Source organism: Vulpes vulpes, chromosome 13 (genome assembly GCF_048418805.1).
Source record: "Vulpes vulpes isolate BD-2025 chromosome 13, VulVul3, whole genome shotgun sequence".
In the NCBI taxonomy this organism is placed as follows: Eukaryota; Metazoa; Chordata; class Mammalia; order Carnivora; family Canidae; genus Vulpes; species Vulpes vulpes.
This window is the reverse complement of record NC_132792.1, coordinates 146,039,568-146,062,500: the sequence shown is the minus strand read 5'-3', so window position 1 is coordinate 146,062,500 and position 22,933 is coordinate 146,039,568. Positions and strand designations below refer to the sequence as shown.

At 35.1% G+C, this 22,933-nt stretch overlaps 1 protein-coding gene across 1 annotated transcript in view; it reads left to right on the top strand.

Annotated features, from left to right (window-relative positions):
* Positions 1–22,933, top strand: part of XPR1 (xenotropic and polytropic retrovirus receptor 1) — a 223,282-nt gene that overhangs the window by 130,255 nt on the left and 70,094 nt on the right. The window contains exons 3-6 of the mRNA XM_026001127.2: positions 6,439–6,540; positions 18,934–19,157; positions 21,229–21,378; positions 21,645–21,728. Of these exons, the coding sequence (XP_025856912.1) occupies positions 6,439–6,540; positions 18,934–19,157; positions 21,229–21,378; positions 21,645–21,728 (560 nt within the window). The remainder of the gene's footprint in view (positions 1–6,438; positions 6,541–18,933; positions 19,158–21,228; positions 21,379–21,644; positions 21,729–22,933) is intronic.

The window sequence follows — 22,933 nt, the reverse complement described above, 5'->3', positions numbered from 1 at the left end:
TCATGGATGGTATGAGGTTGGGTACAATTAAATCCTTTGTGCATGAATATCCAGTTGTTGAAATTTCATTTTTTAAAACTTTATTAATACATCATAATGATTAAAAAATGATTAACATTGTTTTAACACGTGCCATTAAAAAAAAAAGTATGAAGCACATACTGTCTCTCAGACATTATGTTAGGCATAGGATCTAAAAAGATTTTAAAAATCCCTGTTCTTCAATATCTTAAAGATCTAGAAATAAAGAACATTGAAAATTGTAATAAAAAGTTGAGTGGAACATATGAGATATGTGAAAAAATTAATAATGGTTTTAAGAAATTGGTTTTTGAGAGAATGCATGTGAAAATTAGATGACACTTTTGGTATAAAAATAAAAATATTCCTGGGGCAGTTGGGTGGCTCAGTTGGTTAGTGTCCACCTCTTGGTCATACCAGGTCATGATCTCAGGGTGGTGAGATTGAGCCCCACATAGGCTCCTCACTCAGCAGAGAGTCTGCTTGAGTTTCTCTCCCTCTTCCCCTTCTGTTGCATGAGGTTGCATGCTCTCTCTTCTCTCTCAAATAAATAAATAAATCTTTTTTAAAAATTAAAATTAAAATATTCCTGACAATTGCTATAAAAATCACTTGGTGGTGGTTGCTATGCAATAGGAATGTTTTACCTTGAATAGTACTTTTAGAGTCATTTTCTATTAACTAACTAATTTGCGGGGTGGATGAGAAAGAAATTTTCTGTCATCTATAAATTTGAGATGAAATTTTGACCATAATAGAAGTGACAAAGAAATCTCCCCATCATATTCTCTCTCTCTCTTTAGTATAACTGACTGAATTAATATTTATTTAGCTCACAGTGAAAGATTCTCTACAGCAAGGTTCTCTAAGTCATTCTTCACTAATTCTGGACTTTTTCCCCCTTTGTCTGCTTTTTTTTTTTTTTTTTCCTGTTGATGCTAATCTTGTAATTGTTGATATATCTTGTTATATGTTTGCTACCTTTTTAAAAAGTAGACTTAGTCTTTTGAGACTAATTATTGAATTCAGAACATGTTAAATTCATTGTATTAGTGTACATGGGCTTCCATTGCAGAATACCATAGATGTGTGGCTTAATCAATAGAACCTTTTGTTCTCACAAATCCTCAGGACTGAAATGCAAGGTCAGGTGCCTGCTTTCCATAAGGCCTCTCTTCCTTCTTTGCAGAGGGTCTTCTGGATGTTTTTCACATGCCTTTTCTCAGTGTCCACTGAGGCTATCTCTGATGTCTTTTCCTCTTTGGACACCAGTCCTATTGGAATAAGGCCCAATCCTTATGACCCCATTTAATCTTAATTACCTCCTCAAAGGCCCTGTCACATTGGGGATTAGGGATTCAACATACAAATTTTGGGAGGTAGTGGCTGCACAGTTAAGTAACACATAGTAGACACTTTAATATTCATTATTTTATAAAATATAGTGAGTATCTATAAAACTTAAATTGTTACTGGAGAGGGGAAAAAACCCTCTTTTTATCTAGGTTCTCTTCACCTGTATTTTCTTACCTCTAAAACAAGGAAAATTGGCTAGTTGGTTTCTGAACACTAAAATTCTGTTTCTCCAATTTAGAGTTATTGATTTCTAACATTATCCAGCAGATAGGTTATAGTTATAGGAAGCAGTCCTTATATAGGTTATAGTTATAGGAAGCATTCCTATATATATATTATAGAGATTGATGTTTTGTAAAATCAGCATTCTCCCAACTTCTCATAACAGAGTGAAAGGCTTAATCATCCTGAATACCTCTAAATTCTTAGTTAAGGGCAGCCCGGCTGGCTCAGCGGTTTAGTGCTGCCGTCAGCTCAGGGCATGATCCTGGAGACCCGGGATCAAGTCCCACACGGGCTCCCTGCATGGAGTCTGCTTCTCCCTCTGCCTGTGTCTCTGCCTCTTCTCTCTCTCTCATGAATAAATAAATAAAATCTTTTAAAAATATAATAATAATAATAATAATAATAATAATAAATTCTTAGTTAAGTCTTTTCAACTAGCTATGCTGGTTAGGTTTTACTATGTATAATTTAAAGATTTGGATGTAATATGTTTCTTTTCTTCTTCCAGTTAATAATACTCTTTGCACAACGCAATTTGTTTATCATTTGTGAATACATTTCATCGTAATGGATTCAAGCAATACAGTAAATATAGATAGCAAAATGAGAGACTCCCTCTCATACCTACTCTTTCAAATGAGATAACCACAACTAAGGTTGGCATGCATCCTTCCAATCTTCTCTCTGAATGTACATATGAATATTGTTTTATGCACATATCTTTTCATAAATGAGGTCATGCTGTATATATGCTTTTATTTAAATTTTTCATCAGTAGTGTGTCTTGGGATTTTCATACATACTGGGATGTATGTGTTTTTTTTTTAAATGGCTGCAGAGTGTTATATGATGTTACTATAATTTGATTAACTGTTCCCCTTTTGTTGGACGTTACTTTGTTTTCTTTATCGCTATTAAAAACAGTGTTTCATGAACATCCTTGCATACACATCTTTTTGTGCCGAGATTCCTTTAGAGTATATTTCTTACATGTGGGATTAAACACGCTGAATGTTTTGATGGCTACTCTCTGATTGCCTTCCTAAATGGCTTTACACATTTACATTCCCACCAATAGGGAGTGAGAGTTCATTTACCTTTAGCATTGCTGAAATAATATTTTAAAGTTTATTTCAGTCTGATGGTTTAAAAATTATATTTCATTATTTTAAAGTCACATATAACTGATACCCAGGATATTGAGCATTTTTCTTTGTTCATTAGCCATTTGTATTTTTCTATGAATTGCTCTAATTTATCTAAAAATTTCATTTTTCTTATGAAACATCTTTTAAATATATTGATTTGTAAGACATTTGGAAGTCTATTTTGCATGTAAATCCTTAATTTAAATGTTGCAGTTATGTTTTCCCTGTCTATTGCTTGTCTTTTAAGTTTGCTTATGGTATTTTGTGGAGTGGAGATTTTTCATTTTGTGAGATGTTGGTCATTCCCTTTATGGCCTATTTTGTGTAATGTTTAGGAAAACTTTCCTCATTGGAGTTATTTATTTTTCTTGTGTTTTATGACATTGTTTCTTTAGCTCCATTTGGAGTTTATTTAAATGAATAGCTCAACCCTATTTTTTATATGGTCCATTCTTTTCTCACTGATTTGAAGCACCCTTTATCTTAATCTTAAATCCCTGTGTACATGTTTCCCCCAAAGTAGACTGTTCCTATGAAACCTTTTGTAAGCCAAAATGATACGAAGGGGACCTCTGGGTGGCTCAGCAGTTTGGTGCCTGCCTTTGGCCTGGGGTATGGTCCTGGATGGAGTCCCAGCATCGAGTTACACATTGGGCTCCTGTGTGGAGACTGCTTCTCCCTCTGCCTGTGTCTCTGCCTCTCTCTCTCTGTGTCTCTCATGAATAAATAAATAAAATCTTAAAAAAAAAATGATATGAAGACGCAGTTAACATTAATTTATGTTGAAACATTAATTTATTGTTCCCAGAACCAAAAAATATCCTATCTTAGGCTTTTCTGATACCTTAGGACATACTTTGGTAACAGATGCACAAAATAAATCGAGATAAAGCATAGATGTGCTCACAGACACAGTCCAAATCTCTGGCGACTTGGTGTTGAGATGCTAAGTGCAATTCCCAGGGAAGGAGCTTGGGGGTGCCACCCGTACTGCCAGGGTGCTTGATGCCTTTGTAATGCCTTGCTGCAAAACAAATGCTGGAAACTATTTTTTGGGTGAGAGGGTAAAAGCAAAAATCCTCTACAGATTTCTTTTTAGTTAGCAGAAAAACAAAACAAAACAAAAAAACCAAAAAACCTCCTGTCTTTTGTAAAAGCAAAGTGGTGTAACTTGAACTTTCAAAAAAGGAGGGTACCTGTATATGCAGATCTATTTTTATGTATTGTTCTTTCCTCTTTTCTTTTGCTATTACTTTTTAGTATTGCTGTAACCTTACTCTACCCTCTTCTGATTTGTGACTATTAAGTTATATGTGAACCAGAAATCTACATAAGAGACTACTAATATTTTAGATAAAACAATCTTTAATCTAGGAAATGAAGGATTCATATGTGATTGATTAATAGGTAGAATATTCATGCTTTAATACATGAAACTTATGTGTTTTAGTTTATTAGAGGCTTACTTAAATTTTTTTGGTTTCTAGGCTCAATAATCCTTTTTTTAAAGTAAATCCCACGCTTTTATTTATTTTTATTTTTTTATATATATTTTTATTTATTTATTCATAGAGACACACAGAGAGAGAGAGAGAGAGAGAGAGAGAGAGAGAGAGAGGCAGAGACACAGGCAGAGGGAGAAGCAGGCTCCATGCAGGGAACCCGATGTGGGATTCAATCCCCGGTCTCCAGGATCACACCCTGGGCTGCAGGCGGCGCTAAACCGCTGCGCCACCAGGGCTGCCCTCAGTAATCTTTTAAATAGTTGATGTTGGTGAATATGCAACCTGTGTGTAAATATTAATATGTTAAAATTATTTTTAAAAGAAGCTATATTTAAATTGCTTTGGTGAACAACTTTGTTCTTTTTATAAGGAAACAAAGTAAATACGGCTAAGCCTTTATTTTGCTTTTGGGGTTTTTTTCCCCCTAACAATCCAATAAAGTAAAAATTTTAAAAATGGGTAATAAAGTAGAATGAGATACTACTTTTATTTTAAATCAGCTATAGTTAAATGCTATTATAAGAGCAGCATCTGTTACCATGGGTCATCTCTAACTCAAGGTCACCTTAAAAGAAAGCTTTGACTTGCTTTTTGCTTTGAAAAAATAATTCTCCGTGACCTTGGGCAGCTATAGCCTTTATTATACCTAAAGTATGGAGCTTACATGAAGAACTTAAAGTGGCCACCCTTTCTTTACTTAAAATCAATACAATCCTTTGTTATCTGTTAAGTTCTAAAACATAAGAAGTATAGAAGTAGATATATAAGTATTTCAAGGTTTTGTGTAGTGTAGTTTTTATTTTTTTTTAATTTGTGTTACTCAAAATAAGTGAATAGATTTGACATGCTTTTTAGAACTTCATTTTAAGCTTTTGTTTTTCCTTAAACTATCTCTGGTACAAAGAATTAGTATGTATATGTTTGTACTGCATATTACTCAGGGAAATACTGTTTCTCTTCCTTCTGGACAGATGATTTGTTTAAGAGTTTTTGGGATTGCTCTAAGATCGGGGGAACATAAAAGGACCTATATTTTTCTACGCATTTGAAGCTTAGATTGCCCCAGAGATCCAGAAATAGGATAGTTCTAAATTATGATTACTATCTGGAGTCTAGGCAGATCTCACTTGGACAAGAAACATACCCATTTAGGTTTGGGGGTTCCTGAGGCTACAGATATCTATACTTACAGTATTCAGTAAATTGACAGCTACATAACAGAACTCACAAAATGGATCAAGCCTCCAGAGACATATATTGATTAGTCTACACTGTGTTTTTAAAATATCTAGATTTTATGACTTCTGAAAATTGGAAGATCTGACAACTTTAACCCCCTGTCACCACAGGGCAGCAACTAACTAGATGTACATCTGCTCTCACTTGCCAGAATCCATACTACTTATCCCGAAGGTGTCATTTGCTGTTTATCACCATACTTGTACAATATTCCGTTTGGTCAACTCACTTATCTTCCTACCCAGCAACTGTAGTCTTAGAATATGTAATTTAGGGTAGCCCTGGTAGCTCAGTGGTTTAGCGCCACCTTCAGCCCAGGGTGTGATCCTGGAGACCCAGGATCAAGTCCCACATCGGGCTCCCTGCATGGAGCCTGCTTCTCTCTCTGCTTTTTCTACTGTGCCTTTCTCTGTGTGTGACTCTTGTGAATAAATAAAATCAAGAATATGTAATTTATAACCATCAGTCTATAATTTTTTCCTGTATTTGGTGCAGCTAAGTGAAAATGAGTAGAAAGCAATATAATATAGTAGAAACAATCAACTCACTTTTTCCTGTAACATATTATATATTCATGTCTTCATTTTCTGTTTATTTATTCCCTGAAATATTTACTCTTGCTAAATCCTACTCATTTCAACTCCCAACACTTTAAGTCTTTCTTGATCACCTTTATCGACAGTAGTGTCTTCCTCTCCTGAAGTTTTAGAACACTTTTTTTTTTTACCACTATAAGTTTATTATAATAGAGACTTAGCGAGTCTTATTCAGTTAAAAAATAACTGTGTTCCTATTAAGAGGCCTTTCAGTACTCTTTTCTTAATATGGTTCACAGTTCATTGTTGTCATTTTGAAGACTAAGAAAGTAGTACCTTTAGATTTTATTTCCTTAGTTTTCTTTATTAGCCATTGGATATTATATTAAAATTTTTCCTTGCCTTCAGTTACAGATGAAGACACAGTAAAGAGGTATTTTGCCAAGTTTGAAGAAAAATTCTTCCAAACCTGTGAAAAGGAACTTGCCAAAATCAACACATTTTATTCAGGTGAGTAGTTTTTTGGTACAATATACAGGAGACAATTTCTGCTGCTAAGGAAAGAGCAACACTGCCATGTTTAACTTTTTGATCATCATTTTTAAACTAGGGCTTGTTTTTCTCCTGTACTGCACTTAGAGATATTTTCTTTAGCCAGGGGTAGTAATACATCTAGCACCTCAATATTTAAGCCTAATATGCTCATTGCCTAGATTCTTTTGCATTTGCAAAGATTTGGGGACCTCATTATGAACCAGTACTTTAATAGAGCTTCACTAAAGTCCAGTCTGAAGCTGTAAAGAGTCAGATGTTTGATTTTATTATTTCAGAGCTGAATTACACAGTTCCTGCTTATTAATTACATCACTTTGCCTTTCCATTGTATTGAATATTCATTTCTGTCTCTCTAGAGCATTTTCTCTATAGTGTCCTCTACAAGATGCTATTGAAGTTGAGCAGAAAATACTAGAACTTCCATTTATTTCTATCTGACCCTTTAAAATTCTGTTATATATATTCATATACCACCCTATTCCTTTAATATCTCTTTTCATCTCACAAAGCTCAAGTTACTTGACTCCCTCATCTATTCCAGTAGATAAGGCCCCTCCCAGGGTTACTTCCTTCTCCATCAATTATGTTAAGCCCCTTGTCCCTTGTGCTTTTTAATGTCCTCACCTTCATTGCCTTATATGCTTCTGCCTAGTGAAATTCCAGCTGTGGACCAATGCAGCTTTTTTTACTGTCTTTATGCTTATGCACAGGTTGCTTAGGATAGTCAGGGGGGCAGAAATCACAGTAGAACAAATTTGAACTAGTATAAATTCATTATTACATTCTTAACTATGTCCTCAAAGCTGCCCATGGGTCCTAATCAGTGCCCTTTTCCATGCTCCAAAGTGGGTTTGTTTTGTTTACTTTTAAGCAGGTTTCACACCCAGCATGGAGCCCAGCACAGGGTCCAAACCCACAAACCCATGACCTCAAGATCAAGACCTGAGCTGAGATGAAGAGTCAGATGTTCAACTGACTAAAGCCACCCAGGCACTCCTCCAAAATGTTTTTATAAACCCAACACCATTCTCTTGAATTCTCTGACCCTACCATCTTCTCCATCATGCTCATTATACCTCCTACTCTACAAATAAAAATAAAGTACTTCAGGGGTGCATGAGTGGTGCAGTTGGTTAAGTGTCCGACTTGGTTTTGACTCAGGCAGGTCCTGCTCCTCAGGGTCATGGGATCAAGTCCTGTGTCAGACTCTGAACTCAGCATAATCTTGAGTTTCTTTCTCCATAAAGCTTTAAAAAAATTTTTTTTAAATAAAGACTTTTAGCTCCTGTTGGTGTATAATATAGTATGCATATCTATGCCACCCTTCCCCCTAAATACTTGTTGACATTCTAACCCTTATTTATTTTCTTCCAATCTTTTTAGAAAAGATATCTCTCTTCAATCCATGGCAAATCTGTACAACTACTGACTAAATTTTAGCTCCTTAAGACTTTGCTCCAATAACAATTTCTTCTAAGAATTAGTAAATAAATGCATCATTGACTTCCCTTTTTACTGGTTTAGTCTTAGCAAGTCTAGCAAAAAAGAAACAGAAAAGGAAGCAAATGCCTTAATTCTATGTTTTTCTCCTCATCTTTTACTTGTGGCTGGACTCCTAGGCAAAGAGAACAGTTCATGCAGAGGCGCAGAGGCACAGAGCCATGAAAGGGCACAGTATACATGCATGTCCTTTTCACTACATTGTAAGCACCTAGAATGCAGAGACAAAATAGAAATATTTTTTGAAACTGCGATGAATAGATTTTCAGCAAGGGAAAAATGTACAGTGAAATGGCAGTGTGCAAGAACAAAGATAATTTCTGCAGTTAGGAGGTAGGAGGAAAAGAGGAACCAGCAGTATAGACAGAGAAGGAGAGGTCAGCCATGTAATGAAGAATGAGGAAGAGGAAGCTAAAAGAGGAAGGCACTTGCAGGGGAAAGAGTGTTTAGACTGAGAAAAGCCTGTAATATATGACCTAAGGCTGTAAATGAAAGATATACAAGGTCAAGTTTATTAGCATTTTTCTTTTGCTATGATTTGGGGAAGGATCTCTGAGCCCCACTCTACTTGGGTAATTTAGTTTAGAAAGAGTAAATAATACTTCTTGGTAGATACAGCAAAAGAAATCTCTACTGTTAACAATAGTTACATATTTTTTATATGTTAAGTTATAGTAAAAACTGTATATAAATTGTGACGCATTACACCTAGTCAGATATGTGTGTTTTATGTATGTTTGTATACATCTATATATGTGTGTATATGCAATATATTTAAACAATTAAAATTCTTTTCATAGAGTAATATCCTTTCTATGTGTAATATATTCTATTTTCTATATTTATTTCTATTTGACTTATAAAATGCTGACTTACGATCTACACAATTGCTTTTAATGACCCCATATTGGTCTTACAACCCTAGTTTGAAAAATGGTATCTTTGATTTGATTGTTTGTCAGAAATAATTTTGGGTTTTCTACAATTAAAAATTTGGAGGCTATGATTATTAAATGACTTCCTTTTTCTCTGTGAATTGGCAGGGCCACTAGGGCATGCCACTTGATGTCACCACAGAGTAGGTACAAATTGATAGTCTTCAGACTGACTTTTTGCCATGTCAGGAAGTGATGGGTAATATGAAGACATGATTGACAGAAATAGAATTTGGCACTTGTCCTAGACAATATTATTTTTCTCCTTATTTAGCCACCTTCTCCATGGCAGTTTGTCTCATAGACTGCAATTCTCTGACACTAGGGCACAGAAAACCTATAAATAATACAGGATGAATTCAGCCTATAAACCTACCTCCACCCACTTGTATCTCACCAATGATTTGTTAGCTAAAAACAGTCACTTTTTTTTTTAAAGATTTCATTTATTTATGAGACACAGAGAGGGAGAGAGACAGATGCAGAGACACAGGCAGAGAGAGAAGCAGGCTCCATGCAGGGACCCTGACATGGGACTCGATCCCGGATCTCCAGGATCAGGCCCTGGGCCGAAGGCAGCCCTAAACCACTGAGCCACCTGGGCTGCTCAAAATGGTCACTTTTAAGTGAGATGTAGTCTTGAGTTAAACTTTTAAATACCCCAAACAAAATGCTATAAAAGCCAAACAAAACAGTGAATACTACTAAAATGTAGATACTTATTTTCATATCATTACCTACCAGTTACATTTTGGATTTTTTAACCTTATTACTATTTTTTTAGAAGAAGTTTACCATTTAACCTTTCTAGGCTTCCATGTACTTGCTAGTAAAATGAGCAAATTGATTCCCAGCCCTCTTGGGTTCCACCTGTGAGGAATCAGAAGCTATTTGTCAGTATTTCACAAAACCTGATGTAAGTCATTTTATTACTCTTTATGTTTTATTACATAATTTTGGTTAATATGAACATTTATATTAATAGATGAAATATTTTTTTAATTAAAAAAAATTATTTATCTTAGAGAGGGAAAGAGATTACTCAGGTGAGGAGAGGGTAGAGGGAGAAAATCCTCAAGCAAACCCCACACTGAGCATGGAACCTGGCACAGGGCTTGATCCCAGGACCTATGAAATCACTGGCTGAGTCAAAACCAATAGTCGGAAGCTTAACCAACTGAGCCACCCAAGTGCCCCAACAGATAAAATCTTTTAATATTTGAAGACCATGGGAGGAAAGGGAAGTTTTTTAAAGGAAGACTCCTTTTTGGTGATAGCATTACTAGTCACTAAAGTCTCCTAGATCTCTTCTAGTACTAAAAATGGTGCCAATCCTGAAAGCTATAGTGTTAGAAATCTTTTTTGTGGTGATCAATAATGTCCTTTTCCATGGGTAATATTAATCACTTTATATTACAACATTTTTGTCTTTGCTAGAACCAGTTTGCTTTCTCCATTCAAAATACTTAGCTTTGAAGCAGTGTTTTTATGTACTTAAATAAAAACAAAATCTCAGAATATATCTGTTGCTTTTAATATTCCACAATTAAAACAGACAAGGCCTTATTTATTTATTTATTTATTTATTTATTTATTTATTTATTTATTTTTGGTTGGAATGTTTTATATAGTCTTTTTCCTTTGTTTCTAAACAATCTCAGTTTTTTCTTACCTGTCCTAATCTTTTGGCTTCAGTTACTATGAATTCAGAACAGTGTTACAAGCTTATAGTAAAAACTGTACCAAAAAACAGAGAGAGAAGGGGGAAGGAAGAAGGAAAGGAAAGAAATTGCAGTAGAGTTATTTGTAAGTATGAAAAATTATGGCAATAGAAACATTTATTTCTTGGCTGTAACATATTTCAGGGTTCATATATATGCAAGACCAACTGTATATTAGAACTATTTCTGTTACAGTTATAACTATAATCCTGTTATGTATTTGTTCTTTATTATTGAGTTTGAGGCATTTTATATTGTTATGCCACTGAGTGTAATAAAACATAAGCATCTCTTTCACTGAAATAATAAATATTCAGTTTACAAGTGATTATATGTGTCTAGTACCCACATAGCTAAATTAGGACTTAATGGCTGGTTTAGCTCTTTGCTTCTATGTGTTTAAAGACATGGATTAGTATATATTAATCAGGTTGATCATAGGTCTGTTATATGGTTTAAAATTCCCATTGTTTTACTATTTTGCCCTACATCATGATTCTCTTGAGTTTATTACAACAGAATCCATTACTTAAGAGCTTTTAAAAAATGGGGTTTGGAGGGAAGGTTAAGGTCAGGGGAGAAGTAGGGGATGTGAATTAAAGCAACCATACTGGCTTGCTTTCCTATTAACATACCTGATGAAAATTAAAATTACAATTATTTATGTACTATCCACTATCATTTCCTCCTATTTTATCTTTTTTTTTTCTTTCTAAAACTGTAAGTTGGGGAATGTCCCTGGTCATGGAGTAACCCACTTGCAGGATGGCATCTTCATAAAAAAAGCTGACTATCATCTAAATTAATGTTTTTAAACTGTAGGTTATGACCGAATACATAGGTCAGGAAATGAAAATACCTGGGGTCATCACAAGCATTAAAAACATATGTATGAATAGAATATAGTAGAATAAAAAATACCTGATTATATCTAATGTGTTTATTTACCAGTTGTATCTATTTCTTTTCAGTTTATGTATACTATAATAACCTGATGTTTTAGGATTTTGCAAAGTACAGTGGAAACTGACAGGAAGAAGCATTGACTTTACTTGGAGCAAAAGAGAGGGATTGTGAAAAAGCCTCCAGAAGAAATAAAGTTTATATTGGATCTTTGAAAATGCAGAGGCATTTCCACATGCTCTTGGAGGAGCATATTGGGGATAAACAGTGGGAGAGGACGTGGAGTGCAGTTTTCCAAGGAAACACCTATCCAGATACAATTCATTGTGACATCAAAATACATGACATATTTGGGGTTGAGGAGGATAACAAATAGTCTGCTGAGGCTGGAGTTGTAAGAGAATAAGGATCCAATTATTATTATAGAGAAAATTAAAGAATACTATGTTCTATTCATACATGGAGATTTTAGAATTCAGTATTTTGAGGTGTAACGATTCAGGTAATAATTCCAGATAAGGGACGCCTGGGTGGCTCAGCAGTTGAGCATCTGCCTTTGGTTCAGGGCATGATCCCAGAGTCCCAGGATCAAGTCCCACATCAGGCTTCCTTCATGGAACCTGCTTCGCCCTCTATGTCTCTGCCCCTCTCTCTCTCTCTCTCTCTCATATGAATAAATAAAATATTTTATTGAAGAAAAAAGAATTCCAGATAAATGCAGAACAAAAATTTCACATAATATAATAAAATTATCCTGAATCCTCTAGTATGGCTCACCCTTCTTACAAACTTATTTTTTATTTCAAATAACACTGAGATCCATAAATTGAATTAGCAAGCTTATACCATTGCAAAATAAGTATAAAAAAATAAATATATTCTTGGGGATCCCTGGGTGGTTCAGCGGTTTAATGCCTGCCTTTGGCCCAGGGTGTGATCCTGGAGTCCCGGGATCGAGTCCCGCATCGGGCTCCCTGCATGGAGCCTGCTTCTCCCTCTGCCTGTGTCTCTGCCTCTCTCTCTGTCTCTGTCTCTATGAATAAGTAAATAAAATCTTTAAAAAATAATAATAATAATAAAATATATAAATAAATATATTCTAAAACACTAACTTTATCAATAATTATTCTTCATTTGCATAAGAGTATAATAGCATATCTTCAGAATAGGTTATAAATCTGAAATCACTTTTCTAAAAATAAAATATGTATAAATCTGGTGAAAACTAAGAAAAATCTTGTAAACCCAGTAGCTCTTTGAGGAACATATAGGTGCTTTGAAAGTTTTTGTATGGTTCTTAGAAATTTTTATCAAATATTTTATTATCCGAGAGCTATGGCATTAAACATATTAAAGTAATAATCTGCTTTCATTCTTGATATATTGGCATGAGTAGAAATTGGAATTTATTGCCAAAATAGGCTATTTTCATCAGCATTTATAAAATTACCTAGAAATATTTGTTTTTATTTTTAAGTATATTTTTAGACTTTAATTCACAGGCCAAAGTACGTTTTTATGTACACATCTACCTTTTTCCAGATTCTGTGCTGCCTCAGATGTTTGAGATTTTAGAAGATCTGACTCTAGGAAACTGAAGTGTCATTGAAACATAGGTTTGGACACTTGGTATCAAAAGCAGTGTTTTTCATCCTTTTTAAACCTGTTGATAAGTATTAAACTCTTCTGCTAAGTATAAAAATCTCACACCAATAATTATAGTAATAATGATTTTTTTCTTTTTTTTATGATTTTTTTTTCAAATTACATATGCTTTATACTCCCCTATGCCCAACCAGGGATTCTCCCTCCTATGCTATTCTAGATAGTCTTGCCCTTAAGGAAAACAATAGTTCAAAAAAGTAGCAGAATACCCCTGGTATTTATTTCTTCTCTATTTCTATATGGGAACTTGGATTATTAGAGAGAAGTTTTTCCTATACATTCAGTCAGTCAGCAAAGATGGATTCAGCCTACTGTATGCAGGCTCTTACAATACAAAGATGGTGATGATAGTCCACACAAAAATTTAAATGTGAATGTTAATAGCATAATTTATATAGTAAAAAAAATTAGAAACAATCCAAATGTCTGTTAACTGATGAATATTTGAACGAAATGTGGTATATCCACTCAACATAGTATGATTCAACAGAAAGGAACAAACTACTAATACATGAAACACAATGGATGAACCTCAAAATCATGCCAAGAAGCCAGACAGATATAAAAGACAACATATTGTATGATTCCTTATTTATAAAAGTGTCCAGAAAAGGTAAATGAGTAGAAACAGAAAGGAGATCAGGAGTTACCTGAGGCTAGGGGTAGGACTGAGGATTGACAGCCAGTGGCCATAACAGAAGTATATGGGATGTTAGAAATGTTCTAAAATTATGTTGATGATTACACAACTCTAGAAATTTACTAAAAATTGACAAGCTATGTTTACCACAGGTGAATGCAATGCTATGCAAAGTATATCTGAAAAAGCTATTAAAAATTTTCTCACCATTAAAAAATGAAGTTTTTTTTTTTTTTTTTTTTTTTTTTTTGCCTCAGAAGCGTTGGCTTAGAGAGCACACAGTCAGTGAACAAACATAAAGAATTATGTTCAGTGTGCTTTGTATGTGTATTTGTGACCTCATGAGAAGGGAGTTTCAAGTTGTGCCTGAGAGTTTTTAGGTAAGAAGGACTATAGATAGAAAATGATATTTGAGATCAGCCTTGTAAAATGAGTAAGGAGTTTACCAGATGGTGCAGGATTTGTTTCTTGACTTGCTGCTGGCACGCAGGAAGTAATGGTTCCTCTTTCTTTCCAGTTTTTGGACTTCTTTCATTTTTAGTATCTAAGTAATAAAAGATGTAAATAATTACAAAATTTATATATTGACAACCCTGGCTAAGGAAGGTAAACAAATGGCAAGTTCATATGTTAATTTCCCAACAATGAAAGTTTATTGTTCGGGAGGCCCAGGTGGCTCAACAGTTGAGCGAGCCTCTGCCTTTGGCTCAGGGTGTGATCCAACGTCCTGGGATCAGTCCTGAATTGGGCTCCCTGCGAGAAGCCTGCTTCTCTCTGTCTCTGGCTCTCTCTGTGTCTCTCATGAATAAATAAATAAAATCTTTTTTAATAAAAGGTTTATTGTTCATATTACTTATGATTTTCTGGATTTTGGGTCTCATAATTACCTGAAGTTTTTAATCAGCCAACTAATTTGTAGTTGACCTTGGATAAATGCTCACATTCTTTCATTAGTGTTTGTATTTGTGTATGCTATTTTTTTCAAATGGCTTTTAAGTGATTAGGACATAAGTACTTAAGTTGTTAATAAAACAGAAGTGTTAGAGAGCAGCCCGGGTGGCCCAGGGTTTAGCGCCGCCTTCAGCCAAGGGCGCGATCCTGGAGATCCAGGATCCAGTCCCACGGGCTCCCTGCATGGAGCCTGCTTCTTTCTCTGCCTGTGTCTCTGCCTCTCTCTCTCTCTCTCTCTCTCTGTCTCTCATGAATAAATAAATAAAATCTTAAAAAAAAACAGAAGTGTTAGATATATCTTTTTTTTTAGACAGATGTATCTTTTAATCTAAGAGTATCATGAAAAAAATACTGCATAATTAAGTATACAGTGAGCTAAGAAAACCAAAAAGTTTTATATTGTTTTTGATCAGAAGGATAATAAGATGAACAATTTTGCAATAGAAATACTTGACTTCTATAAAAAGAACCTTGAGATTCATTTTGCCTTTTCAGTATGAGATTTGAAAATTAGGTGAACAGTTCTCTTTCTCATAATATGGAAGACTAGGAAGAAATTCTGAAAACCTCTCAGTATAAAACAGTAAAATGCTGCATAAAATATGCAAAATTATTAGATAATAAAATAAAATACATGCTAAAGACCTAAAAGAGAATATCAAGAGAATATCAAAACCATGCACAAAAATGAAACTATCAAAACTGACTTTAAAAAAAAAAACAACTAGGGATCCCTGGGTGGCGCAGCGGTTTGGCGCCTGCCTTTGGCCCAGGGCGCGATCCTGGAGACCCGGGATCGAATCCCACATCAGGCTCCCGGTGCATGGAGCCTGCTTCTCCCTCCGCCTGTGTCTCTGCCTCTCTCTCTCTCTCTCTCTGTGACTATCATAAATAAATAAAAAAAAAAAAATTAAAAAAAATTTATAAAAAAAAAAAAAAAACAACTGACTTTTTAAGATAACCAATTAGAGAGGTGCCTGGGTGGCTTAGTTGGTTAAGCGTTGGTTAAGCATCTGCTCAGGTCATGGTCTCGAGCGTTCTGGGATAGGCTGGCATTCTGCTCTTTGCTCAGCAGGGCATCTGCTTCTACCTCTCCCTCTGCCCCTTCCCCTCTCATGTACATGGCACTGCTCTCTTGCTCTCTCTCAAATGAATACAATCTTAAAATCAGAACTTTTTCAAATGAAAATATAATCACTGAAATTAATATCTTAGCCAGTTAAGCCTGTGAATTAGGTAAAAATTAAGACAAAATTTATTCACTTGTACATAGAGCTGAAGTAGTTACCTAGAATACAACAGAAAGAGATAGAGAGGAAAATATAAGCTATGTAAAAGAGCAAGAAGGTCAAGAGGCCATAGTTGGTATCTATGATTTGCTTTTTCCACAAACCAATCCATATTTCTTGTGCCCTCAGCCAGAAGCTCAGCTGACTGGGGTTCTTTACTGAATGGAATGACCCAAACTGAAATTCCTGAAGAGTCTGAATCCTCAATTTTTGACTTTAATTTCTATAGTTTTCCACTAACTTTTATTACTTGTCATGGAAATACTAGGATGTGTTTGAGACAGTTTCCTGGGTTATGGACACAATCCTCCTTACTCTTATTGTGTACCAGCAACTCACTTTCACCTTGGTAATCAAGATGAGTCACTAACCAGTAAACAACTTCTTTGCCTGCTGGGTCCAAAATGTCCAGGTGGCAATGTCATCTTCTAATTCAGTAGAACCATTGTTGCATTCCTCTGAAAGAAGCATTTTCTTTTGAGAACTAACCAATAGGCAGAGCTCAAGTTATAGATTGGTAAGCTAAAATTGAATGAATTTTTAGCATAGTAGTGAGATGAGCCACTCCCATTTCCATCCCTTGATTCTTAGACTCTGTATTTTGGCTATGTTTGTGAAAGCGTCAATAAGTGTAATAGTCTTAATACTGCATCCTTTAAGACAGAACCCAATTATTACTGAGATTTGTCTCCCAGCTCACTTTGGAGTGTCTCTCTTTAGGCCAGCAATTTCTGGATATGTAGTAAGATCATTTTATTCCATGGATATGCTTATTGCTTTACTACCTTTGCTGTTAATTGAGTTTCTTGATCAGAAACAAAGCTGTGGAGAATACCGTGAAAATGGATAAGGCATTCCAGTTGATGGTAGTGCTAACCAGGAACATTAATGAGCAAGAAAGGCACAACCATATCAAGAGTACATTTATTCCAGAGAGGACAAATCTCTGCCCCCTGCATCCAGTGCATCCAATGCATCCAACCTGCTACTAAGTGGCTAAGCAGTATTTATGGGGAATGGTGTCATTTCTAGTGCTAAGACCATACAGGTGTCTGTTGCCAGATAAGAAGCTGCATAATTAGGTGCATAGCTTCATACTAAGTGCTATAGGCTCTGTTGATTTGCTCCAGTTATGATACCACATCTAAATAATAGCTGCCAGAGTGACCACTTAAGTTTACTCTACTCCACAGTCATTCTTCAAGATCCATTCAACTTCCGCACAGACTAAACAGATGAATTAAATGAGGATATCATAGATACCAACATCCCTGTGTCTTTCAAGTCCCTGGTGGTGGCACAACCTAGGAATGTGTTTTTGCCTCTTGGTTATTATTGTGATAGGAAGAAGTTTTAGGAACTTCCATTAGTCCTTCCTACAATAGTGGCTCTTAACGCCTGGGTCAACATGGAGATTTCAACAAGTGGCCTGATGTTTCTAATCCAATTATACGTTCTAGAATGGAGAAAGAATCATAATGTGAGTGTGTGGACCAAGTGGATCCATAATGAGTTAAACCTTGGTTAGTATTTCATCTGTCACCTGAACACTATAAATTTCCATTTGACTGCTGGACCAAGTGGCATTTGGAATCTCCAGAAATTTGTATCAGTTCAGAAATACATGGCATAATTCTAAGGTGGAATCCAAGATCCCTTCCTTCTAGTGTATTCTCTACCTTCTCCCAATTATTTAATCAAACATCTACCTAGGTGTTGCTATAAAGGAATTCTGCAGCTGTAATTAAAGTCCCAAACCAACTGACTTTAAGAATGAGTGATTATCCTGAGTGAGCCTGACCTACTCACATAAGCCCTTAAAAGAGACAGAATATCTGTCCTGAGGAGAGAGATTCAAATCATAAGTATTCACAAGGTTGTACAACCATCACTATTATATAATTCCAGAACATTTTCATTTCCTCCAAAAAAAACCCATACCCATTAGCTGTCACTCCTAATTCTTCCTGCCCCCTAGAACCTGGCAACCACTAATCTACATTCTGTCTCTGGATGCCTACTCTGGACATTTCAGATAAATGGATAATAATAAAACAATATGTGGCATTTTATGTCTGGCTTCTTTGACTTACCATGATTTCTTTAAGATACATTCATGTTATGGTATGTATTAGTACTTCATTCTTTTTTATGAGTGAATATTCCATTACATCTATATTATGTATGCCATGTTTCACTTATCCTTTCATCAGTGAATGGACATCTAGGTTGTTTCCACTTTTTGACTATTGTGAATACAAATTTACGTATATGTACATGTTTTTGTGTGAACATATATTTTCAGTTCTCTTGGGTATATACCTAGGAGTGAAATTGCTGGATCTTAAGGTAACTAACTCTGTGTTTAACTTTTTGAGAATTGACAAATGGTTTTCCAAATTATAATGTGGCTGTACCACTTTGCATTCTCACTTTTAGTGGCTTTTTAGATTCTGTACCTTCATCTGTGTAAAAAAAAAAAAAAAGGTACACTTGAGGTTTTGCAAGGGAGGGAAATGTGGGATAGAATGGTAGGTTGAGATGTTATACCAAAAATACTTTTTTTCGTATCCAGTTCTAAATACTACATGTTACATTTTTTTCCTAAAAGTTTTAGGGAAGCAGAACAAAATAAACAGTAAAAAAAAAAAAATCAAGTCAGTGAGAACTTTACCAGCTTTTTTATCTTAATTTGAAATTTTGTTTTTTGGGTTTGGGGGATCTTTTGTTTTTGTTTTTTATAGAAAAGCTTGCAGAGGCTCAGCGCAGGTTTGCTACACTTCAGAATGAGCTTCAGTCATCACTGGATGCCCAGAAAGAGAGCACTGGTGTTACTACACTGCGACAGCGCAGGAAGCCAGTCTTCCACTTGTCCCATGAGGAACGTGTCCAACATAGGAATATTAAAGACCTTAAACTGGCCTTCAGCGAGTTCTACCTCAGTCTTATCCTGCTGCAGAACTATCAGGTACTTAGATTCTTACTCTGGAGAATGGAACTTTCAAATAATTGGGAAATTTGGAATCAACCTTGAACTATACTAATGTGCCAATCCAAAAAGGGAACTCTTTATTTTGAATGTCATTATTTTTTAGGTTCTTAATGTGATTTCATATGTTTTAATTGGCTAAAAAACATGTATTAAAGGTGACAAAATAATGTTAATAAGACTTCTGTTTTTGAAGATTAGTTTCTAAAACCTTCTGTACAGTGTGCACAAGTAACCCTTGATTCATGGTTTGCTTCCTATTTTTAGAGGCATCTTTGGTGTAGTGGTAAGTAGAAATAAGAAATTATATATGTCTATCCAGCTGCTGCTGGCTATGTAAGAGCTTTACATTGCTCCAAGCCTATAGCAAAATTTCACAAAGGCAATTAGACAGTTAAGTTCTTGAAACTAACACTAATAATATAATTATTAATTATAAAAGTTTTGTTCTATTCACTATTCCTTAAAGCTGGCTATTCTGTAAGAATATATTGAGAGTGAGGAGAAAGGAAACTTAATTGAAGGCAATCTCTAAATCAAGGTGTATGCACCTAGGAGTGTTTAAGGTGATGTGTTAAAGTATGAGACAAAAATTATAAGCAAACTAGCAAGCAAGCAAAGTCTCATTCAGAGGGAGTGCTCAGTTTTTTTACTGATAGGGATATGTGATCAGCAAATTTGGGAAACCTTGGTTTAAAAAACTATGCAAATCCACAGTTTCCTGCTTTTTTTGCATGTATCAAAGAACAGCAATTTGAGAATGTAGAAAACTGTAGTATTAAAAAAAAGAAGAAAACTGTAGTATTTTGATATTACAGAAATGGAGAAGTGCAAGCTCCTACCCATTATCAACAAAACCCTGTATGTATGATCACTGCTTCTGACTCTTTTCGCACTCCATCCCCAAACTGAGAATCAATGGAAGCAAAATGAAAGTTAAAAGAAAAAGATAAGGGATCCCTGGGTGGCGCAGCGGTTTGGCGCCTGCCTTTGGCCCAGGGCGTGATCCTGGAGACCCGGGATCGAATCCCATGTCGGGCTCCCGGTGCATGGAGCTTGCTTCTCCCTCTGCCTGTGTCTCTGCCTCTCTCTCTCTCTCTGTGTGACTATCATAAATAAAAAATAAAGAAAAAAGAAAAAAGAAAAGAAAAGAAAAAGATAATTGGGGCACCTGGGTGGCTCAGTGGTTGAGTGTCTACCTTTGGTTCAGGGCGTGATCCCGGAGTCCTGGGATCAAGTCCCACATCAGGCTCCCCACAGGGAGCCTGCTTCTCCCTCTGCCTCTCTCTCTATGTCTCTCATGAATAAATAAATAAAAATCTTTAAAAAAAAAAGAAATAGATCATCTTCCCTTTTCTATGCTGTTTCATACATACTCTCATACTAGAGGGAAAATACATACCTATACCAGTCCTTCAAAAACAAAGAACTAATACATTTATTAATGTATTCAGTGTATGATAAATCCAAAATATTTTCTAATAATATTCTTTTGATCATGAAGCAAAATAATATAAATTAGCCTTTTTGTACATGAGAAAATGGAAATAAAAATGTTTTAAAAAATGTTTTGAGTTTAAGACTTCCATTAATTTACTTGATATATAAATAATAGAATTCATAGTTCAAGGATACTTTTATTACTGATAGCATACTACCTTGAAATAAATGGATGGAATAAGAAAGAAGAGTCTTTTTTTTTTTTTAAAGATTTATTTATGAGAGAGAGCACATGGTGGGGAAGGATAGAAGGAGAGGGGGAGAGTCTCAAGCAGACTCCTCACTGAGCATGGAGCTTCATGTGGGGCTCGATCTCACTACCTTAAGATCACAACCTGAGCCAAAATCAAGAGTCAATCGCTTAACCAGCTATGCCACCCAGGCACCTCGAGAAAGAAGAATCTTATATTTTTAGTAGTAAATGCTTATATGAAAGCATTGTTATTTCCTTCAGTACTCATTCTAAAGTCAACTCATCAATGTGTAGTGCTTATTATTTTTCTTTTGTGGTGGTGGAAATTATAGTAGTTTTTCCCATTTCTTTCTTTAGAATCTGAATTTTACAGGGTTTCGAAAAATCCTCAAAAAGCATGACAAAATCCTGGAAACTTCCCGTGGAGCAGATTGGCGAGTGGCTCATGTTGAAGTGGCCCCATTTTATACATGCAAGAAAATCAACCAACTCATCTCTGAAACTGAGGTACAGTAATCTCACTTATGTACCACATATTTTCAAGAGCATTCATGTCTTATTTTTAATGAATTAATTCCTCATCTCTATTCTCCTTTTGTAATTAGTTGCTAGCTTTGAATAAAATATTCTTACTGATGATTTTTTTCTTTTGCTTTATCAGCATACATTCACCAAGAGGTTTTCAGAATACCATGTACATAAATGATTCACAATTATTTATGTATCACTTAAGATTAGTAGAACCTGTGTCAAAATTGAATGTGTCTTTCTAGGCTGTAGTGACTAATGAACTTGAAGATGGTGACCGACAAAAAGCTATGAAACGATTACGTGTCCCCCCTTTGGGAGCTGCTCAGGTTAGTATTTACTTCCAGTTGTTTGGTTGGTTAGTTTTGCCTATTTAGTTAGTAATCAACACAATTTGTTTAGTTGATAATATTCTAGTTTCACTACTTTAAAAAAATATGTCATGGGCATCTGAATGATTCAGTCAATTCAGCTTAGGTCATGATCTCAGAGTCCTGAGATTGAGTCCCGTATCAGGCTCTGCACTGGGTGTGGAGCCTGTTTAAGATTCTCTCACTCCCTCTCCCTCTGCCCCTCAATGCTACTCTCTCTTAAAAAAAAAAAAAAAAAAAAGTCGACCAAATTTTAATAGTTGTTACTTTTGTTATTTTGTTTTAAAAAATGAAGTACCAGATCTTACTTCATGATGAATTGTAATGTCTTCCCACTCTTCTCTTCTTATGCTGTATTCCTTCTCTTATTTATTCTATCAGCATGCTAACTTCTTGGCCTCCCCAAATTACTGAGAGATTTATTTGATGATATATGGTCACTAGATGTTTAATATTAGATATTTAATGATACTGGGTGGGAAGATTCAGTTATGCTGGGCTACAGCATAACTTCATCCAAAGTGCCATAGTTACATAAAAAAAAATTTATTTAATGACATTTACACAGTAATTATACCAAAAATATTTAGGTAACATATTCTGTTTCATAAAATAAATCTCAATAAACTTAAAAGGATTTAAATCATAAAGTATTCTCTGACCACAATGGAATGGAAATCAATAATAAAAAGAGCTTCCCCATCCTAGTAAAAGGCATTTACCTAAAAACCTCTAATCAATATCATACTAAATGGTGAAACACTGAGTACCTTCCCTCTAGTAACAAAAAAGGATATTCAGTCTAACTACTTTCATTCAACATTGTACTAGGGAGTCTAGCCAGTATAGTAGGATAGGAAAAAGGAAGAGGCATTCAGATTAGAAACAAAGAGCTAAAATTGGTGGGGTTTTTTGCTGATGACATGGTAACCTATGTAGAAAAATCTTGTGAATCATTAGAATAGCTACTAGAACTAATAAATGAATTTAGCATGGTTGTAGACTATAAGATCAATATATAAAATAAATTATGTTTTTATATACCATCAAGAATTTGAAATAAAAAATGTTTAGATGTTATTTATAATTGAATTATGTGGGGATAAATCTGACAATTGAGTGTAAGACCTTTACATTGAAAACTATAAAACTTTGCTGAGAGA